This window comes from Hyperoodon ampullatus (genome assembly GCF_949752795.1).
Source record: "Hyperoodon ampullatus genome assembly, chromosome: 2".
NCBI lineage: Eukaryota > Metazoa > Chordata > Mammalia > Artiodactyla > Ziphiidae > Hyperoodon > Hyperoodon ampullatus.
This window is the reverse complement of record NC_136915.1, coordinates 125,724,559-125,745,370: the sequence shown is the minus strand read 5'-3', so window position 1 is coordinate 125,745,370 and position 20,812 is coordinate 125,724,559. Positions and strand designations below refer to the sequence as shown.

Genomic DNA, 20,812 nt, shown 5'->3' with positions numbered 1-20,812 from the left:
TATATATATATAACTACCATTTGACCCAGCAATCCCACTTGTGGGCATATACCCTGAGAATACCATAATTCAAAAAAAATCATGTACCACAATATTCATTGCAGCACTATTTGCATTAACCAGGACATGGAAGCAACCCAAGTGTCTGTCGACAGATGAATGGATAAAGAAGACGTGGCACATATATACAATGGAATATTACTCAGCCATAAAAAGAAACGAAATTGAGTTATTTGTAGTGAGGTGGGTGGACCTAGAGTCTGTCATACAGAGTAAAGTAAGTCAGAGAGAGAAAAACAAATACCATATGCTAACACATATATATGGAATGTAAAAGAAAAAAAAGGTTCTGATGAACGTAGGGGCTGGACAGGAATAAAGATTCAGACGTAGAAAATGGACTTGAGGACACGGGGAGGGAGACATGTAAGCTGGGCGAAGTGAGAGAGTAGCACTGACATATATACACTACCAAATGTAAAATAGATAGCTAGTGGGAAGCAGTTGCATAGCACACAGAGATCAGCTCAGTGCTTTGTGACCAGCTAGAGGGGTAGGAAAGGGAGTGTGGGAGGGAGACACAAGAGAGAGGGTATATGGAGATGTATGCATACATATAACTGATTCACTTTGTTATACAGCAGCAACTAACACAACAATGTAAAGCAGTTATACTCCAATAAAGATGTTAAAAGTAAATAAATAAATAAATAAAATTTAAAAACTAAGTGTATTTATTTAAGAGCCTCCATAATATCAGTTTATTCAGGATTCTGATTGTGCATAGTGTTTTCAACATAGTGTTTTCAACACTATTGTGCATAGTGTTTCAAATGTCATATGCAATTATGACATTTATAATTCATAAGGTTCTAATAGGGAGGAGGCTATATAGTAGGAAAGAAACCAAAGCTGAATCTTGAAAATGTGGTAAATTTATAAATGTAAAGAATGTCTTAACTAAAATAATAAATTCAGTATATCATGATGTAATTTCTGAATAATTTTGGCTCTGAAAAGATTAAAAAGAGGTGTTTTTTTTTTTTTACAGAATTCCATAATACTTAGCAAACAGTTGGCCACTTTGGGACAGAAGCCTGCCATATATACAGTTCTGAGAAGAAAAGTTTATTTTCCACATGGAAAAATGAAGAATGGGTATTTAATTTTTTAATTTCAGATATTAAATTTATGTTTAAAATTAAGTAAAATAATTATCAGAAACTTCAAGAAATTTAAAAACCCTAGTGGAATTTCATGGAATATCTTATATGTAATTTCCAAGTAGCTTCTTTGAACACATTAAAATTGTGATAATCAGAACTAGTTACCAACTCAGAAAATACCAGTCACACTCCAATAGTTTCACAATTTGTATTAATAGCTAAAGGTCAATGCAAGAGTCTCATTCAGGATGGTGGCAAATCCTAGCAATATCTCAAAAATGTTTCCTGCTGGTTCTTTAAAGCGAGCCACAGTGATATGACTGATATCACGATCATTACCACCATCAGTGCATGGGTGTACGTGCCCTCACACACACACGCACACACCCCTGAGAAGTAAAATCCGTTACTGTTAAAGTTAGTAGGTGATCATGGGGTTTAGACAAACATTTTTTTTAATTTATTTTATTGAAGTATAGTTGATTTACAATGTTGTGCTAATTTCTACATATAGCAAAGTGATTCAGTAATACATATACATATATACATTCTTTTTCATATCCTTTTCCATTATGGTTTATTTTATATTGAATATAGTTCCCTGTGCTACACAGCAGGACCTTGTTTTTTATCCATCATATATATAATGTTTGCATATGCTAATCCCAATCTCCCAATCCATCCTTCCCCCACTCCCCCTCTCCCTTGGCAACCACAAATCTGTTCTCTATATCTGTGAGTCTGTTTCTGTTTTGTAGATAAGTTCATTTGTGTCATATTTTAGATTCCACATATAAGTGATATCATATGGTATTTGTCTTTCTCTTTCTGATTTCCTTCACTTAGTATGATAATCTCTAGGTCCATCCATGTAGCTGCAAATGGCATTATTTCATTCTTTTTTATGGCTGCATAATATTTCATTGTTTATAAATACCACATCTTCTTATCCATTCATCTGTCAATGGACACTTAGGTCGTTTCCATGTCTTGGCTATTATAAATAGTGCTGCAATGAACATTGGGGTGCATGAATCTTTTCAAATTATACTTTTGTCCAGATATATGCCCAGCAGTAGGATTGCAGTGTCATATGGCAACTCTATTTTTAGTTTTTTGAGGAACCTCCGTACTGCTTTCCATAGTGGCTACACCAATTTACATTCCCACCAACAGTGCAGGAAGGTTCCCATTTCTCCACACCCTATCCAGCATTTATTATTTGTAGACTTTTTAATGATGGCCATTCTGACTTGTGTGAGGTGGTACCTCATTATAGTTTTGATTTGCATTCCTCTAATGATTAGTGATGATGAGCATCTTTTCATGGGCCTGTTGGCCATCTGTATACCTTCCTTGGAGAAATGTTTATTTAGATCTTCTGACCATTTTTCAATTGTTTATTTTTGGTATTAAGTTATATGAGCTGTTTGTATATTTTGCACATTGATCCCTTGTAAGTCACATCATTTGCAAATATTTTCTCCCAGTCCGTAAGTTGTCTTTTCATTTTATTTATGGTTTCCTTTACTATACAAAAGCTTGTAAGTTTGATTAGGTCCCATTTGTTTACTTTTGCTTTTATTTCTATTACCTTGGAAACTAACCTAAGAAAGCATTGGTACAATTTATGTCAGAGAATGTTTTGCCTATGTTCTCATCTAAGAGTTTTATGGTGTCATGCCTTATATTTAAGTCTTCAAGCAATTTTGAGTTTATTTTTATGTATGGTGTGAGGATTTGTTTTAACTTCATTGATTTACATGTGGCTAGACAGGCTTTCTTAATCTATTGAGCACCTAGGCACAGGGCAAGGTGCTTATAACTAAAAGGTACAATACTTGCAGTCATTGACCTTATAGTTTAGTGGGGGAGACAAGTAAACAAATAGATGCTATGATAGAAGTGAGCCCAGGGTGAAGTGAAATATATAGATGGTACAGCAACTAAGGCTTTGAGGGTGCACTAACAAAGCCTCAGGGAGGACATTCCTAAAGAGGTGACATCTGCACTATTGAAAAGAAATAAAAGTGAGCCAATTGGAGGAGGCTTTCAAAGAGCAGGGCAACACATAAGAGGGCCTTCAAACAGAGACCTAAGAAAGCAGATGCATTCTAGGAGATGCAAAGAGGTTCAATTCATGGTTAAAGTAGAGGGTGCCATTTAGAGAGATAAAATATTAATCTGGAGCTGAAATTCCTGCTGATCTTATAAAACTTTGAGTGTTAGGGAGGGAGGAGAAGCAGTTGCTATAAAACCAAGCCAAAGGCCTTGTCTCATTTAGCAGGCAGGTAGGAAGGTTATTGGTACAATTTTTTCTTCTCTATTTTTAATGGCTTTATTGAGATATAATTCATATACTACACAATTCACCCTTTTAAAGTGTAAAATTCAATGATTTTTAGGATATTCACAGAGTTGTGCAACCACTATCTAATTCTAGAACATCTTTATCAACCTAAAAAGAAACCCCATTCCCTCCACCCCCAGCCCTTAACACTGCTAATCCATTTTCTGTCTCTGTGGTTTGCTTATTCTGGATTGTTTCATATAAAGAGGATCATACAATATATGTTCTTCTGTGACTGGCTTCTTTCTGTTAGCATAATGTTTTTAAGGTTCATCCATGTTGTAGTATATATCAGTACAGTTGACCCTTGAACAACAAGGGTTTAAACGGCACAGATCCACTTATACACAGATCTTTTTTTTTTCAATACATATGTACTACAGTACTACACAATCTACAGTTGGTTGAATCCACGGATGTGGAACTAAGTGTATGGAGAGCCAATTGTAAAGTTATACACAGACTTTTGACTGTTGGTGGAGGTGGGTGGTAGGGGAGGCAGCACCCTGACCCCTGCATTGTGCAAAGGCCAAATGTATTTCATTTCTTTTTATTGCCAAGTAATATTCTATTATATAGATATACCAACATTTCATTTATTCATTCGTTAGTTTCTGAACATTTCAGTTGCTTCTGCTTTGGGGCTATTATGAATAGTGCTGCTATGAACATTTATATACAAGCTTTGTGTGGACATTTTTCATTTCTCTTGCATATATACCTAAGAGTGAAATTTCTGGGTCATATGGTATCCAATTTCACTTCTTTGTGGTCAGAGAAAATACTTTATATGATTTCAGTCCTTTTAAATATATTGAGGTTTATTTTATGGCCTTATATGTGGTCTGTCCTGGAGAACTTTCCATGTACACTTTTGAAGAATTTGTAGTTTTATGTTGTTGGGTGGAGTGTTCTATAGATGTCTGTTAGGTCTAGCCGGCTTATAGTGTTGTTCAGGTCTTCTGTTTCCTTGTTGATCTTCTGCTTGTTGTTTTACCCATTATTGAAAGTGGTATATCAAAGTCTACAACTATTATTGTTGAATTATTTCTTTCTCCCTTTTTTCTGTCAGGTTTTGCATCATGTATTTTATGTCTCTGTTGTCAGATGAATACATTTATAATCGTTATACTTCCCTGATGGACAGACCATTCAACATTATAAAATGTCCCTCTTTATTTTTGGAACTTTTAATTTTGTTTTAAAATCTATTTTGTCTGATATTAGTATATCCACTCCTTTGCATGATATATTTTTCCCATCCTTTTTTTCCCAACCTATTTGTATTTTAGAATCTAAAATGCATCTCCTATAGGCAGCATATAGTTGGATCTTCTTTTGTTACCTAGTCTCTGCCATTTCATTGATCTGCTTAGTCCCCTCACATTTAAGGTTATTACTGACATAGTTGGATTTATGTCTGTCATTTTCTTTTAGTTTAATATATTTCTTATGTCTTTCTTTTTCATGTATTCCTCCTTTACAGTTTTCTTTAGTATTGAGTATTTTCAGTGTGTAACAATTTAATTACATTAATTTTTTTCACTATATTGTTTGAAATATTTTCGTAGTTTTTCATCTAGGGCAGGCCATATATATATATATATATATATATATATATATATATATATATATATATTATCAGAATCTAATTCAGATTTATGCTAACTTAATTCCAGTGAGATATAGGAAAGCATTCCTATTTCCTCCCCCAACTGGCCTTGTTTGCTACTATTGTTATGCATATTATTATATCTATATATGCTAGAAACCCAATGACACATTGTTATAACTATTAGCTTGAGTAATTTTATACCTTTTAAAGAAGCTGAGGGAAGAAAGGAGAGCGAGTATACATGTATAGCACTTGTATTAACTTCCTTATTTACCATATCTGGTTCTCTTCATTTGTTCCTATGGATTTGAGTTATAATCTGTTGTCATTTCCTTTCTCCAATATAGCTGTCTTCCCATCCCTCTCTATAATGTTATTATTAGCAAATATATTACATTTGTATGTTATAAGCCCAACAATACAATTAAACACATGTTGCTTTATAAAATTGCTTTTAAAATCAGTTAAGAGAAAAACGGAGAAACATACATTTATACTCTTTTGGGGGGGGCTGTGTTGGGTCTTCATTGCTGCGCATGGCTTTCTCTAGTTGCGGCGAGTGGGGGCTACTCTTTGTTGTGGTGTGCAGGCTTCTCATCATGGTGGCTTCTCATTGCAGAGCATAGGCTCTAGGTGCATGGGCTTCAGTAATAGTGGTGCAAGGGCTCAGCAGTTGTGGCTCGTGGTCTCTAGAGCGCAGGCTCAGTAGTTATGGTGCACAGGCTTAGTTGTTCTGCAGCATGTGGGATCTTCCCAGACCAGGGCTTGAACCCATGTCTCCTGCATTGGCAGGTGGATTCTCAAGCACTGTGCCACCAGGGAAGCCCCATTTATACTCTTTTATAATTGTATAATTACCTTTACCATTGTTTTTTTTTTGTGTGTTTTTTTAATGTGGATTTGAATTACTGTGTGCTGTGTCTTGCTTTCAACCTGAAGAACTTCCTTTAGTATTTCTTATAACACAGATTTTCTATGACAAGTTCTCTTCTTTTTGTGTATCTGGAAAAGTTTTACTTTCTACTTCATTTTTGAAAAAAAGTTTTGCTGGATATAGAATTTCTGTTGACTTTTTTTCTCTCCACACTTTAAATATGTGATTCCACTGCCTCTGCCCTCCATTATTTCTTATAAGAAGTCAGCTTTTAATTTGGGGTGTGTGTTGGGTGAGGGAGTGTTCCTTCTTTGTAATGTGTTGATTTTCTCCTGCTGCTTTTGAGATTTTCCTTTACTTTGGCTTTCAACATTTTTGCTATGATATGTTAAGTGTGTGAATCTCTTTGTATAGATCCTACCTGGAGTTTGTTGAGCTCCTTAAATATATAGATTGATTTTCATCAAATTTGGGAAGTTTTCAGCTATTCTTCAAAATTTTCCCTCCTCCTTTTTTTCTCTCCTTTTCTTCTGACACTCCAGCTACATATATGTTGATGCAGTTAATGATATCACACATTTCACTGAGGTTTTACACATTTTTCTTTAATTTTTTTCCTCTCTTTCTTCTTTGGATTGCATAATCTCAATCATCCTACAAGTTCAGTAGTTCTTTCTTCTGACATTTCAAATCTACTGTTTAGTCCCTCTAATGGATTGTTATTTTTTGTTTCCTTGTTTATTTGTTTAGTGATTGACTGGACTATTTTAGTGAAGTTTATTTCCCCCACAATATGAAGCCCCTGAGGTCATCCCTCAAAAGGCACAGTCTTGGGCATGCACATGACCAACCTTGTTGTTTTATATTTAAAAATATTACCCAGTAAACTCATTCCTTCAAAAACTAAATTACAAAAAAAAAAAAAGAGAGAGAGAGAGAGGGTGGAGGAACCTATAAATTAAAAGATATTTAACTTAAATACTGTCTGGATATTTAGATATTCAGGAACTACTGTTAAAATATTATGTGATGACTGTCATGTCACTTGTTTTTGAGAAAGTTTTTATCTTTTAAAGATATATAAAATTGAAATGGTAATAAAATTAATCTCCTTCTTCAAGGCATCAAGCCCAGATGGTTTTGTGAGCAAATTCTCCTAAGGCTATTGTCATAAAATAACAATCTCTATATTATTCAAACTATATAACATATGTTTAAGAATATGGAAATCTTTTCAATTCATTATGTAAGGCTAGCATAGTTCAAATATAAAAAATTGGGCAGACAGAGCTCAAGAATATGTTAATTTTTCTTTTAATATAGATGCCTTGTTACTATATTAAAATCAACACCACTTTATTTTTCAAAATGACTTTAAAACTTCTAGAGTGTGGTTACATATGCAAAGATGTTTCAACATTAGGAAATTAATGTAATTTACTATAGTAACAGATTAAAGGGGAAAAATGACATAATTGTTTACAATAAGTATGAAAAGAGTTTTTGATAAAATCTAACATGCATTTTTGACTTTATAAATGGTTAATAAGTTGGAATTAGGATAAAATATGCTTAACTTAAAACAAATATACATATCAGAGACCAAGTTAATTGATAAAACATGAATTATTCTCATTACATCATGAAAAATAAAAGCATGCCTATTTTTACTTGTTCTCCCACATTGTATTTATAATCCCAACAAATGTGATATGACCAAAGGAAGAAGGGTAATAAGAAGAAAAATGTAACAGAATGAGCAGGAGGAGGAAGGGAAGGAAGAAGATTTCTGGAGAGGAGAGGAGGAAGTGAAGAAGAAGATGGAGAAGGAGATTAGGTTTGGGGAGAACATAGGGAAATATTGGGAGTGTGAATTGGTAAAACAGGTAAGTTGAAAAATATAGACTCGTTTAAAATATTTTTATTTTAAAAATAAAAATAAAGGAGGGAGATTGCTGAAGAATGTATATTTTAAATAAATGTAACCTATGACTTAACATTCCCACTTCTAAGAATTTTTTCTATAGAAATACTAGCATGAGTATGTAAAGTATTTGTATATGTATGTTTATTTAAGAATACTTTGTGGTGAATTCTACCAAATATTTAAAGAAGACTTACTACCAATCCTTTTCAAACTCTTCCAAAAAATAGAAGAGGAGGGAAATCTTCCAAACTCATTTTTCAAGGCTAAAATTACCCTGATACCAAAACCAGAAAAGAACACTAAAAGAAAAGAAAATGTTAAGCCAATACCTGATGAATATAAATGTAAAAATTCTCGAGAAAACCAAATTTAACTATACCTTTAAAGGTTCATACACCATGATCAAGTGGGATTCATTTCAGGGATGCAAGGGTGGTTCAACACGCATGATCAATCATCAGTGTAATACACCAGATTAACAAAATGCAGGATAAAAATCATATGTTTATCTCAATAGATACAGAAAGATCATTTGGCAAATTTTATCATCAATTCATGACAAAAACTGTCAAGAAAGTGAGTATAGAGGGAACATACATAATAAAGGTGAATATAATAAAGGCCATATATGACGAGTTCACAGTAAACCTTATAATCAATGGCGAAAAGCTGGAAACTTTTTCTCTAGGGTCAGGAAAAAGACAAGGAGGCCCTCTCTCACCACTTACATTCAACATAGAACTGTGAGTCCTAGCCAGAGCAATTAGGCAAAAAATAGAATAAAAGGCACCTAAATTGGAAAGGAAGAAGTAAAACTGTCTCTATTTATAGATGACATGATTTTATGTAGACAAAACCCTAAAGACTCCTCCAAAAACTATGAGAACTAATTTAAAAATTCAGTAGATTTCAGGATACAAAATCTATATACAAAATTCAGTTGTATTTCTATACACTAACAATGAACTATCAGAAAGAGAATCTAAGAAAACAGTCCCATTTACAATTTCATCAAAAGAATAAAATACATAGGATTAAATTTAAACAAAGTGGTAAAAGATCTGTACACTGAAAACTATGAGACATTGATGAAAAAAATCAAAGACATAAATAAATGGAAATATATTACATGCTCATATAGAGAACTAATATTGTTTAAATGTCCATACCATCCAAAGTAATCTACAGATTCAATGCAATCCCTATCAAGGTTCCATTGGCAATTTTTACAGAAATAGAGCAAACAATTCTAAAGTTTGTATGGAACCGCAAAAGACCTCAAATAACCAAAGAATCTTGAGAAATAAGAACAAAGCTGGAAGCATCACACTACCTGACATTACACTGTATTACAAAGATGTAGTGATCAAAACAGTATGGTATGTGCATAAAAACACATAGGTTAATGGGACAGAATCAAGAGCCCAGAAATAAACCCATGTATACATGGTCAGTTAATTGATGACAAAGGACCCAAAATATACAATGGAGAAAGGATAGTTCTTCAATAAATGGTGTTGGGAAACTGCAACATGCGAAATAATAAACCTGGAAACTTATTCTACATCATACACAAAAATGAACTTGAAATGAGATTAAAGACTTAAATGTGTGACTGAAACCATAAAACTCGTAGAAGAAAACATAAATGGTAAGCTCCTTGACATCAGTCTTGGCACTGATATTTTGGATCTGACACCAAAAGCCAATTCAACAAAAAGGCAACCTATCGAAGGGGAGAAATTAATTGCAAATCATGTATCTGATTGGGGTTAATATCTAAAATATGTTAAGAACTCGTACAACTCAATAGCAACAACAACACCAAAATTGGATATGAAATAGAGGAACCAAATAGTCATTTTCCCAAAGAAGACATATAAGTGGCCAACAAGTATCTGAAAAGGTGCCTGACATCACTAATAACAAGGGAAATGCAAATCAAAACCACAATGAAATATCACTTCATACCTGTTAGAGTGGTCATCATCAAAAAGACGAGTTAACAAGTGTTGGCAAGGATGTGGAGAAAAGAGAACTCTTGTGCTCTGTTGGTGGGAATGTAAATTGGTACATCCTTATGGAAAACAGTATGGAACTTCCTCAAAAAATTAAAAATAGAAGTACCATATGATCAAGCAATCCCACTTCTGGGTATATCTCTAAAGGAAAGAAAAACAGGATAATGAAGAGATATCTGCATTCCTATGTCTACATCAGCATTGTTCACAATAGACTATCTCTATATTATGGGATATTATTCAGCCATGACAAAGAAGAAAATCCTGCCATTTGGCAACATGGATGGACTTTGAGGGCATTATGCTAAGTGAAATAAGCCAGACAAAGACAAGAGATACTTCATGGTATTAGTTATATGTGGAATCTGAAAAAAAAAAAAGTCAAACTCAGAGAAACAGTGGTCGCTAGGGCTGGGGGTTGAGGGAAATAGGGAGAAGTTGGTAAGAAATGTATGAATTTTCAGTTATAAGATGAATAAAGTCTGAGGCTCTAATGAAAAACATGGTGACTCTAGTTGATACACTGTATTGTATACTTGAAAGTTGCTAAGAGAGTAGAACTTAAATGTTCTCGCCAAAAAACAAAGAAAGAAAGATAAATGTGTGAGATGATGGATGTTAATTAACCAGATTGAGTGGGAGGGAATCCTTTCACATTATGTATGCATATCGAGTGATGTATACTTTAAATATCTTAAAGTTTTATTTGTCAATTATAGCTGAGCAAAGCTGAAATTTTAAAGAGAATATTTTGCAAACAAAAAACAAAAGTTGAAATAACTTAAAAACTTATCAGGTGGGAAATCTATTCTGCTGTAAGAAGTTAAGTTTTTGCCTAGCTTTATACTGCTATAAGTCACATTATCCTACTTACAAATATGTTTTTCATGGAGAAATATATTTTCAAACAATTCCTTCTTAAGCTATGTTGCTTATATTAAGAATATTTGCATAGATATTTTTATCCAGTTGGGTTAATTAGAGCTAAATTAATAATAACATAGTGAGTTAATTATCACCAACATCAATGGGTAAAAATCAGTCTCCTAAAATAACCATAATGAGCTAACACAAGTTTCCACAATATTCTAATAAATGTATAGTCTCAAGTTTATATTCCAATATCCATAGAACTATTAAATAAAATTTTGAACATCTCGCAAAAGCTCTTTGCCATTTTTAGGAAGCAAACCTATTCAGAAATTCAACTTTATGATCAAATATTGTCAGGGCAAGATGGTGGAGTAGTAAGATGCTGCCTGGGTATACCTCCTCCCATGGATATGCCAAAATTACAACTACATATAGAGAGACTATCTCTGAGAACAACCTGAAGACTAGCAGAAAAGATATTCCACAACTAAAGATAAAAAGGAAAAACAACATTGAGATGGGTAGGAGTGGCTAAGACAGTGTAATTGGGACTCACACTGCTGGCATTGCAACCCAATGGCAGGAGGGATATCAGAGCCTTGGAAGTCCTACCCTGAGGAGTGAGGGCTCAGCCCCACATCAGGTTCCCCAGCCTGGGTGACCTGCACTGGGAAGATGATTTCCCATAATATCTGGCTTTGAAAACCAGTGGTCTTTATGTCTAGGAGAGCCAGACAGCTGTAAGAAATGAAAAATCTGCTGTTAAAGGGCGCATGCAAATATTCACTCCCTCCAAGTCCCAGCACAGGGGCAGCAATCTGAAAAGCACCTGAGTCATATGTGAAGGACATTTATTGACTAATTTTAGGGCATATGCCTCAGGGGCAGAGATCTGTTGGAACTTTCTCTGGTTACTGAGGAGCTGGTGAGCATCAGATTTGTTGTTGTTGTTTGTTTATGGCTCACCCTCTACCTAGCTGTCCCAGTGCTGGCAGGCACCATATCTGACTCTCCCTATTTAAACTATTAATACTGATTGCCCTGTTCTGGGTTCACCTGTGGACCTGATACAGTCAGTGCCACTCCAAAGTGATCCCCCCACCCCACCAGAACCAGCAGTCACCCTTAGCTGTCACTAGAGTCTTCCAAATGGTCCTCTTTACCACCAGACCCAGCCAGCAGCACAGCCCTTCCAAATCGGCCTCCCAATACACCAGTTCCAGTGGGTAGCATCCACTAGCACCAGAGCCCCTCCAAAGTGGCCCCCTGCCCCACCATACCTGTTAGCCACCCTCAGTTGGTACTGGAACCTCTCCTAAATCGCCTTCCCACCCCACCAGTTCCAATGGATGCCTCCAACAAGCACCAAAGCCCCTCAAAAGCACTTTCCCTACCAGTCCAATTTGGCACCCTCAGCTGCCACTGGCATCCCCTCAAAGTGATCCCTGCCTCAGAGGCAAGCCTTGCATAGTAGGGCACTTGCAAGAGTTGCAACCAGAACTCATAGCCTGCTGCACAGAGGCCAGCCCTGAACACTAGCATGCCTGAGGCAAGCATGGTCTTGCCATGGGAGAAGGACATACAGCTCACACAAGGAACACTACTGGAGCACCTGGCTGTGGCTACCAGGGGGCACCACAATACTGGACTACACAGGACACCTTCTACATAAAGCCACTCTTTTAATACTGGGGAAAGTAGCTAATCTACCTAACACACAGAAACAAACACAAAGAGTTAGGCAAAATGAGACAAAAGAATATGTTCCAAATGAAAGAATTAGACAAAACCTCAAAAAAAAAAAAGAAAGAAATGAAACAGATTAGCAACCATCCAGATAAAGAGTTCAAAGTAATGGTCATAAAAATACTCACCAAACTCAGGAGAGGAATGGAGGAACATAGTGAGAACTACAACAAAGAGATAGAATACATTTTTAAAGGAATCAAAGCTAAAGAATACAATAACCAAAATAAAAAATATACTAGAGGGAACCAATAGCAGATTAGATGAAACAGAAAAATGGATCTGGAAGACAGGCTAGTGGAAATTACCCAATCAATACAGCAAAAAGACCAGAAAACTACCAGAGCTCATCAATGAATTCAGTAAAGTTGCAGGATGCAAAATTAATACACAGAAATCTGTTGCACTTATATACACTAACAACAGATTTCAGAAAGAGAAATTAAGGAAACAATCCCATTTACCATCGCATCAAAAACAATAAAATACCTAGGAATAAACCTACCTAAAGAGGCAAAAGACCTGTACTCCGAAAACTATAAGATGTTGATGAAAGAAATTAAAGATGACACAAACAAATGGAAAGATATACCATGTCCTTGGATTGGAAGAATCAATACTGTTAAAATGACTATACTACCCAAGGCAATCTATAGATTCAGTGCAAACTCTATCAAATTACCAATGACATTTTTTACAGAACTAGAACAAAGAATGTTAAAATTTGTATGGAAACACAAAAGACCTCAAAAAGCCAAAGCAATCTTGAAAAAGAAAAATGGAGCTGGTGGAATCAGGCTCCCTGACCTCAGACTATACTACAAAGCTACAATCATCAAAACAGTATTGTACTGGCACAAAAACAGAAATATATATCAATGGAAAATTATAGAAAGCCCAGAAATAAACCCATGCACCTATGGCCAATTAATCTACAACAAAGGAGGCAAGAATATACAATGGAGAAGAGACCATCTCTTCAACAAGTGGAGCTGCAAAAACTGGACAGCTACAAGTAAAAGAATGAAATTAGAACATTCTCTAACACCATATACAAAAATAAACTCAAAATGGATTAAAGGCCTAAACATAAGACTGGATACTATAAAACTCCTGAGGAAAACATAGGCAGAACACTCTTTGACATAAACCACAGCAATATTTTGGGGGGTCCATCTCCCAGAGTAATGGAAATAAAAGCAAAAATAAACAAATGGGACCTAATGAAACTTAAAAGCTTTTGCACAGCAAAGGAAACCATAAACAAAATGAAAGGACAACCTACTGAATGGGAGAAAATGATGCAACTGAAAAGAAATTTATTTCCAAAATATACAAGTAGCTCATACAACTCAATAACAAAGCAAAACAAGCAAACAAAAACAACCCAATCAAAAAAATGGGCAGAAGATCTAAATAGACATTTCTGCAAAGAAGACATAAACATGTGGCCAACAAACACATGAAAAGATGCTCAACATTGCTAATTATTAGAGAAATGCACATCAAAACTACAATGAGTTATCACTTCACTCCAGTCAGAATGACCACCATCAAAAAGTCTACAGATAATAAATGCTGGAGAGGGTGTGGAGAAAAAGGAACCCTCCTACACTGTTGGTAGGGATATAAATTGGTATAGCCACTATGGAGAACAGTACGGAAGTTCCTTAAAAATCTAAAAATAGAGTTACAGTATGATCCTGCAATCCCACTGCTGGGTATACATCTGGAGAAAACTATAATTTGAAAAGGAACACGTACCTCAATGTTCATAGCAGCACTATTTACAATAGCCAAGACATGTAAGCAACCTATATGTTCATCTACAGATGAATGGATAAAGAAGATGTGACATATATATACCATGGAATTTTAGTTGGCCTTAAAAAAGAATGAAGTAATGCCATTTGCAGCAACATGGATGGACCTAGAGATTATCATATTAACTGAAGTAAGATCAACAGAGAAAGAAAAATATGATATCACTTACGTGTGGTTTTTTTTAAAATATACAAATGAACTTATTTACAAAATAGACTCACAGGGGCTTCCCTGGTGGCGCAGTTGTTGAGAGTCCACCTGCTGATGCAGGGGACGTGGGTTCGTGCCCCGGTCCGGGAGGATCCCACATGCTGCAGAGCGGCTGGGCCCGTGAGCCATGGCCACTGAGCCTGTGCATCTGGAGCCTGTGCTCCGCAACGGGAGAGGCCACAGCAGTGAGAGGCCTGTGTAACACACACACACACACACACACACACACACACAAAAGACTCACAGACTTAGAAAACAAACTTATGGTTACCAAAGGGGAAGGGGGCAGTGGGAGATAAATTAGGAAGTTGGGATTAACATATACACACTACTATTATATAAAATACATAACCTACAAGGACCTATTGTATAACACCAGGAACTATATTCAATATTTTGTAATAACATATATATATATATATATGTATGTATGTATGTATATATATATATATATATATATATATATATTCTTTTTCAGATTCTTTTGTGCTGCACAGGTTCACTGTGCTGTGCACCTAAAACTAACACACACAATATTGTGAATTAACTATACTTCAATTAAAAATTTTAAAAATAAATAAATTATAATAAAAATTTGAAAAAAAAAAACAGAAAAAGACAAAAGAAACCCCCAAAATGAGGATAATTTAAGGGACTAGAGGGGCAAAAAGTTGTAGTTATCTTTGCATTTTAGGGGTCTCAGAAGAAAAAGAGAGAAAAGAAAAAAATGCAGAAAACCTATTTGAAGAAATAATGGCTGAAAATTATCCTAACCTGGTGAAGGGAACAAGCATCCAAGCCCAGGAATGACAGTCCCAAACAAGATAAACTCAAAGTGGCCCACACCAAGACACATTATAATTAAAATGCCAAGAGTGAAATATGAAGAGAGAATCTTAAATGCAGCAAGAGAAAAACAAATACTTACATGCAAGGAAATCCCCATAAGAATATTAGCTAACTTTTCAGCAGAAACTTTACAGGCCAGAAGGGAGTGGCACAACATATTCAAAGTACTGAAAGGAAAAAACTTACGACCAATAATACCTTATCTGACAAGATTATCATTCAGAATTGAATGAGAGCTAAAGAGTTTTCCAGACAAGCAAAAGCTAAAGGAGTTAATCACAACTAAACTAACCTTTCAAGAAATGTTAAAAGGACTTCTTTAAACAGAAAAAAAACATAAGTAGAAATATGAAAATTATGAAAGAAAAAAATATCATTGGTAAAGGCAAGACTATGGTAAAGGTAATAGATCAACCAACTATAAAGCCAGTATGAAGGTTAAAAGACAAAACTAATAAAATCATGTATAGCTACAATAATTACTTAAGGAATACACAAAACAAAAAGATGGTGTAAAAAACAAAACCTTGAGAGGGGGAGTAAAATATAGTGCCTTTAGAACATGCTCAAAGACTTTAGAGCATGCATCACCTTAAAATAGACTGCTATGTACATAGGTTGTTATATAAGAGCCTCATGGTATGGACTTCCCTGGTGGCGCCGTGGTTAAGAATCTGCCTGCCAATGCAAGGGATATGGGTTCGAGCCCTGGTCCAGAAAGATCCCACATGCCATGGAGCAACTAAGCCCCTGTGCCACAACTACTGAGCCTGTGCTCTAGAGCCCAAGCCACAACTACTGAAACCCACACACCTAGAGCCCATGCTCCACAATGAGAGAAGCCACCACAATGAGAAACCCACACACTGCAATGAAGAGTAACCCCTGCTTGCTGGAACTAGAGAAAGCCCATGCGCAGAAATGAAGACCCAATGCAGCCAAAAATAAAATATTAAATAAATTAATTAATTAAATAAAAAGAACCTCATGGTAACCACAAACCAAAAACCAATAATAGAGCCACAAAAAATAAAGAGAAAGGAATACAGCTGTTATACTAAAGAAAGTCATTAAAATACAAGGAAAGAGAAGAAGAGAAGAAGAAAGGAACAGAGAACAACAAAAATAACCAGAAAACAATTAACAAAATGGCATAAATACATATCTATCAATAATTACTTTAAACGGAAATGGACTAAATGCTCCAATCAAAAGACATGGAGTGACTGAACGGATTTAAAAGCAAGATCCATATATATGCTGCCCACAAAAGACTCACTTCAGATCTAAAGAAACACACACAGACTGAAAGTGAAGGGATGGAAAACCATACAGGCATACTTTGTTTTATTGTGCTTTACTTCATTGCACTTTGCAGATATTGTGTTTTTTAAAAATTGAAGGCTTTTGGCAACTCTGCATCTGTCAAGACCAGTACCATTGTTTCCAACAGCATTTGATCACTTTGTGTCTCTGGGTCACATTTTAGTAATTCCTGCAATATTTCAAACTTTTAATTATTATTATTTATATTATTATTTAGCTGATTATATTTAATATAATATTATTATATGTTATGGTGGTTTTTGATCAGTGATCTGTGATGTTACTATTGCAAAATGATTACAATTAGCTGAAGACTCAGATGTTGGTTTGTAATTTTTACCAATAACGTATTTTTAATTAAGATATGTACATTGTTCTTTTAGAAAATGGTGTTGCACACTCAATAAACTATAGTAAGTGTACACATAACATTTCTATGCATTGGGAAATGAAAAAATTCGTGTGATTTGCTTTATTGCAATATATGCTTTATCACAATGGTCTGGAACTGAACCTGTAATATCTCCAAGGAATACCATATTCCATGCAAATGGAAGCAAAAAGATAGCTGCGGGTAGCAATATTTATATCAGACAAAATAAACTTTAACACAGATTGTAATAAGAGACAAAGAAGAACATAAATAATGATAAAGTGATCAATCCAAAAAGAATATATAACACTTATAAATATATATGCACCCAACATAGGAACACCTAAATACATAAAGCAAATATTAACAGACAGAACAGAAGAAATTCACAGTAATACAAGAACAGTAGGGTTCTTTAAACACCGCTTATATTAATGGATGGATTATCTAGACAGAAAACCAATAAGGAAACTCTGACATAAAAAGGGAAGCCGTTTGCGCTGTTGGTGGGAATGTAAATTGATACAGCCACTATGGAGAACAGTATGGATTTTCCTTAAAAAACTAAAGATAGAGCTACCATATGACCCAGGAATCCCGCTACTGGGCATATACCCTGAGAAAACCATAATTCAAAAAGAGATGTACCACAATGTTCACTGAAGCACTATTTACAATAACCAGGACATAGAAGCAACCTAAATGTCCCTCAACAGATGAATGGATAAAGAAGATGTGGCACATATAAACATTGGAATATTACTCAGCCATAAAAAGGAACAAAATTGAGTTATTTGTAGTGAGGTGAATGGACCTAGAGTCTGTCATACAGAGTGAAGTAAGTCAGAAAGAGAAAAATAAATACTGTATGCTAATGCATATATATGGAATTTTAAAAAGCACTACTGATGAACCTAGTGGCAGGGCAGGAATAAAGATGCAGATGTACAGAATGGACTTGAGGGCACGAGGGGAAAGGGGAAGCTGGGATGGAGTGAGAGAGTAGAATTGACATATATACACTACCAAATGTAAAATGGATGGCTAGTGGGAAGCTGCTGGATAGCACAAGGAGATCGACTCCAGGCTTTGTGATGACCTAGAGGGATGGGATAGGAAGGGTGGGAGGGGGGCTCAAGAGGGAGGAGATATGGGGTATATGTATACATATAGCTGATTCACTTTGTTATACAGCAGAAACTTACACAACATTGTAAAGCATTTATACTCCAATAAAGATGTGGAAAAAAATGACACATTAAATCAGGTTACCTTACGAGATGCATCCAAAGCATTCCACCCAAAAACATCAGAATACACATTCTTTCAAGTACACGTGGAATATTCTCCAGGATAGATTACATGTAATGACACAAAAGAAGTCTCAATACATTTAAAAAGATGGAAATCATATCAAGCCTCTTTTCCAGTCACAGTGGTATGAGACTAGAAATCACCTACAATAAGAAACTAGAAGAAACACAAGCATATGGAGCCTAAACAACCATTGGGTCACTGAAGATATCAAAGAAAATAAACCAATACCTTGAGACAAATAAAAGTGGAAATACAATATTCTAAACTCTATGGGGTGGGGCTTCCCTGGTGGCACAGTGGTTAAGAATCCACCTACCAATGCAGGGGACACAGGTTCGAGCCCTGTCTGGGAAGATCCCACATGCCATGGAGCAACTAAGCCCGTGTGCCACAACTACTGAGCCCACGTGCCACAACTACTGAAGCCTGTGTGCCTAGAGCCCATGCTCCACAAGAGAAGCCACCACAATGAGAAGCCTGCACACTGCAATGAAGAGTAGCCCCCACTTGCCACAACTAGAGAAAGCCCGTGCTCAGCAACGAAGACCCAACACAGCCAAAAATAAAATAAATAAATTTATTTAAAAAAAATAAAGCTATAGGACACAGCAAAGGCAGTTCTAAAAGACAAGTTTATAGCAATACAGGTCTACATCAGGAAAGAAGAAAAATTACCAACAAAAAACCTAAACTTACACCTAAAGGAACTAGAAAAAGAAGAACACACAAAGCCCAAAGTTAGTAGAAGGAAAGAAATAATGATGACCAGAGTGTGGAAACAAATAAAACAGAGGCAAAAAAGGAAGAAAGGAGGGAAGAAAGGGTGAATGAAGTGAAGAGTTGGTCCTTTGAAAAGATAAGCAAAGTTGATAAAACGTTAGCCAGACACATCAGGAAAAAAGACAGTTGGCCTAGATAAATAAACTAAGAAATAAAAGAGAACTTAAAACTGACACCACAGAGATACAAAATATTATAAGGAATTACTATGAAAAATTATACACCAACAAATAGGACAACCTGGAAGAAATGGATAAATTCCTAAAAACATACAATCTTCTAAGACTGAATCAGAAATAGAAAATCTGCATAGACCAATCACTAGTAATGAAATTGAATCAGTAATCAAAAAATTCTAACAAACAAAAGTCCAGGACTAGACAGCTTTACAGGTGAATTCTACAGAAAATTTAATGAAGACTTAATAAATATTCTTCTCAAACTATTCAAAAAAATTGAGCAGGAACTAATTCAATGAGGCCAGCATCACCTTGATACTAAAACCAAACAGACATTACAAACAAGAAAATTACAAGTCAATATCACTAGTGAACACAGATGCAAAATTACTCAACAAAATATTAGCAAACCAAATTCAATAATTCATTAAAAGGATCATACACCATAATCAAGTGAGATTTATCCTGGGAAAACAAGGGTGATTCAAGATCCACAAATCAATCAATGAGATATACCATGTTAGTGAAATGAAGGATACAAATCATGTGATCATCTCAATAGATGCAGAAGAGAACTTTTCACAAATTCCATTTATGATAAAGACTCTGAACAAAGTGGGTATAAAAGAAACGTACCTGAACATAATAAAGGCCACATATGACAAACCCACAGCTAATATCATACTCGGTGAAATGCTGAAAGCATTTCCCTAAGATCAGAAACAGCACAAGGATGCCCACTCTCTCCACTTTCATCAACATGGTATTAAAAGTCTTATCCACAGCAATCAGACATTAAAAATAAATAAAATGAATCCATATTGGAAAGGAAAAAGTAAAACTGTTTGCAGATGACATGGTATTATATATATTAAAAATACTATAGATCCCACCAAAATACTATTAGAACTAAAAAATAAATTCAGTAAAGATGCAGGAAACAAAATTAGCATATAAAAAGCTGTTGCATTTCTATACACTAGTAGCAAAATTATTAGAAAGAGAAATAAGGGAAGGGAATTAAGAGGTACAAACCTGTAGTTATAAAATAAGTCACAGGGATGTAATATACAGTATAAGTAATATAGTCAATCATACCGTAATTATTTTGGTAACAGATAGTTACTAGATTTATCATGGTGATCATTTTGTTATTTATTTGATTGTCAGATCACTATGTTGTACACCTGAAATGAACATAATATTGTATGTCAACTGTACTTTAATAAAATAAAATGTTATATGTCTAGCTAATAAAAAAAGAAATTCAACTTTATGGTAACTAGATACAGAATAAGTATAGATTTAACTTAATTTTTTGGCACATGTATGTCAATTGGTTTCCACAATTGTTTCAACACATGTTTGTTGTACATCTACTA

General features: G+C 35.0%; 1 protein-coding gene across 1 annotated transcript in view; it reads left to right on the top strand.

The window, feature by feature from the left end:
- The window catches only part of CATSPERE (catsper channel auxiliary subunit epsilon), a gene marked incomplete at both ends in the record, with an annotated part of 263,608 nt that overhangs the window by 82,443 nt on the left and 160,353 nt on the right, over nucleotides 1-20,812 (top strand). The window contains one exon of the mRNA XM_079696474.1: nucleotides 1,052-1,158. Coding sequence (XP_079552600.1) covers nucleotides 1,052-1,158 — 107 coding nt within the window. The remainder of the gene's footprint in view (nucleotides 1-1,051; nucleotides 1,159-20,812) is intronic.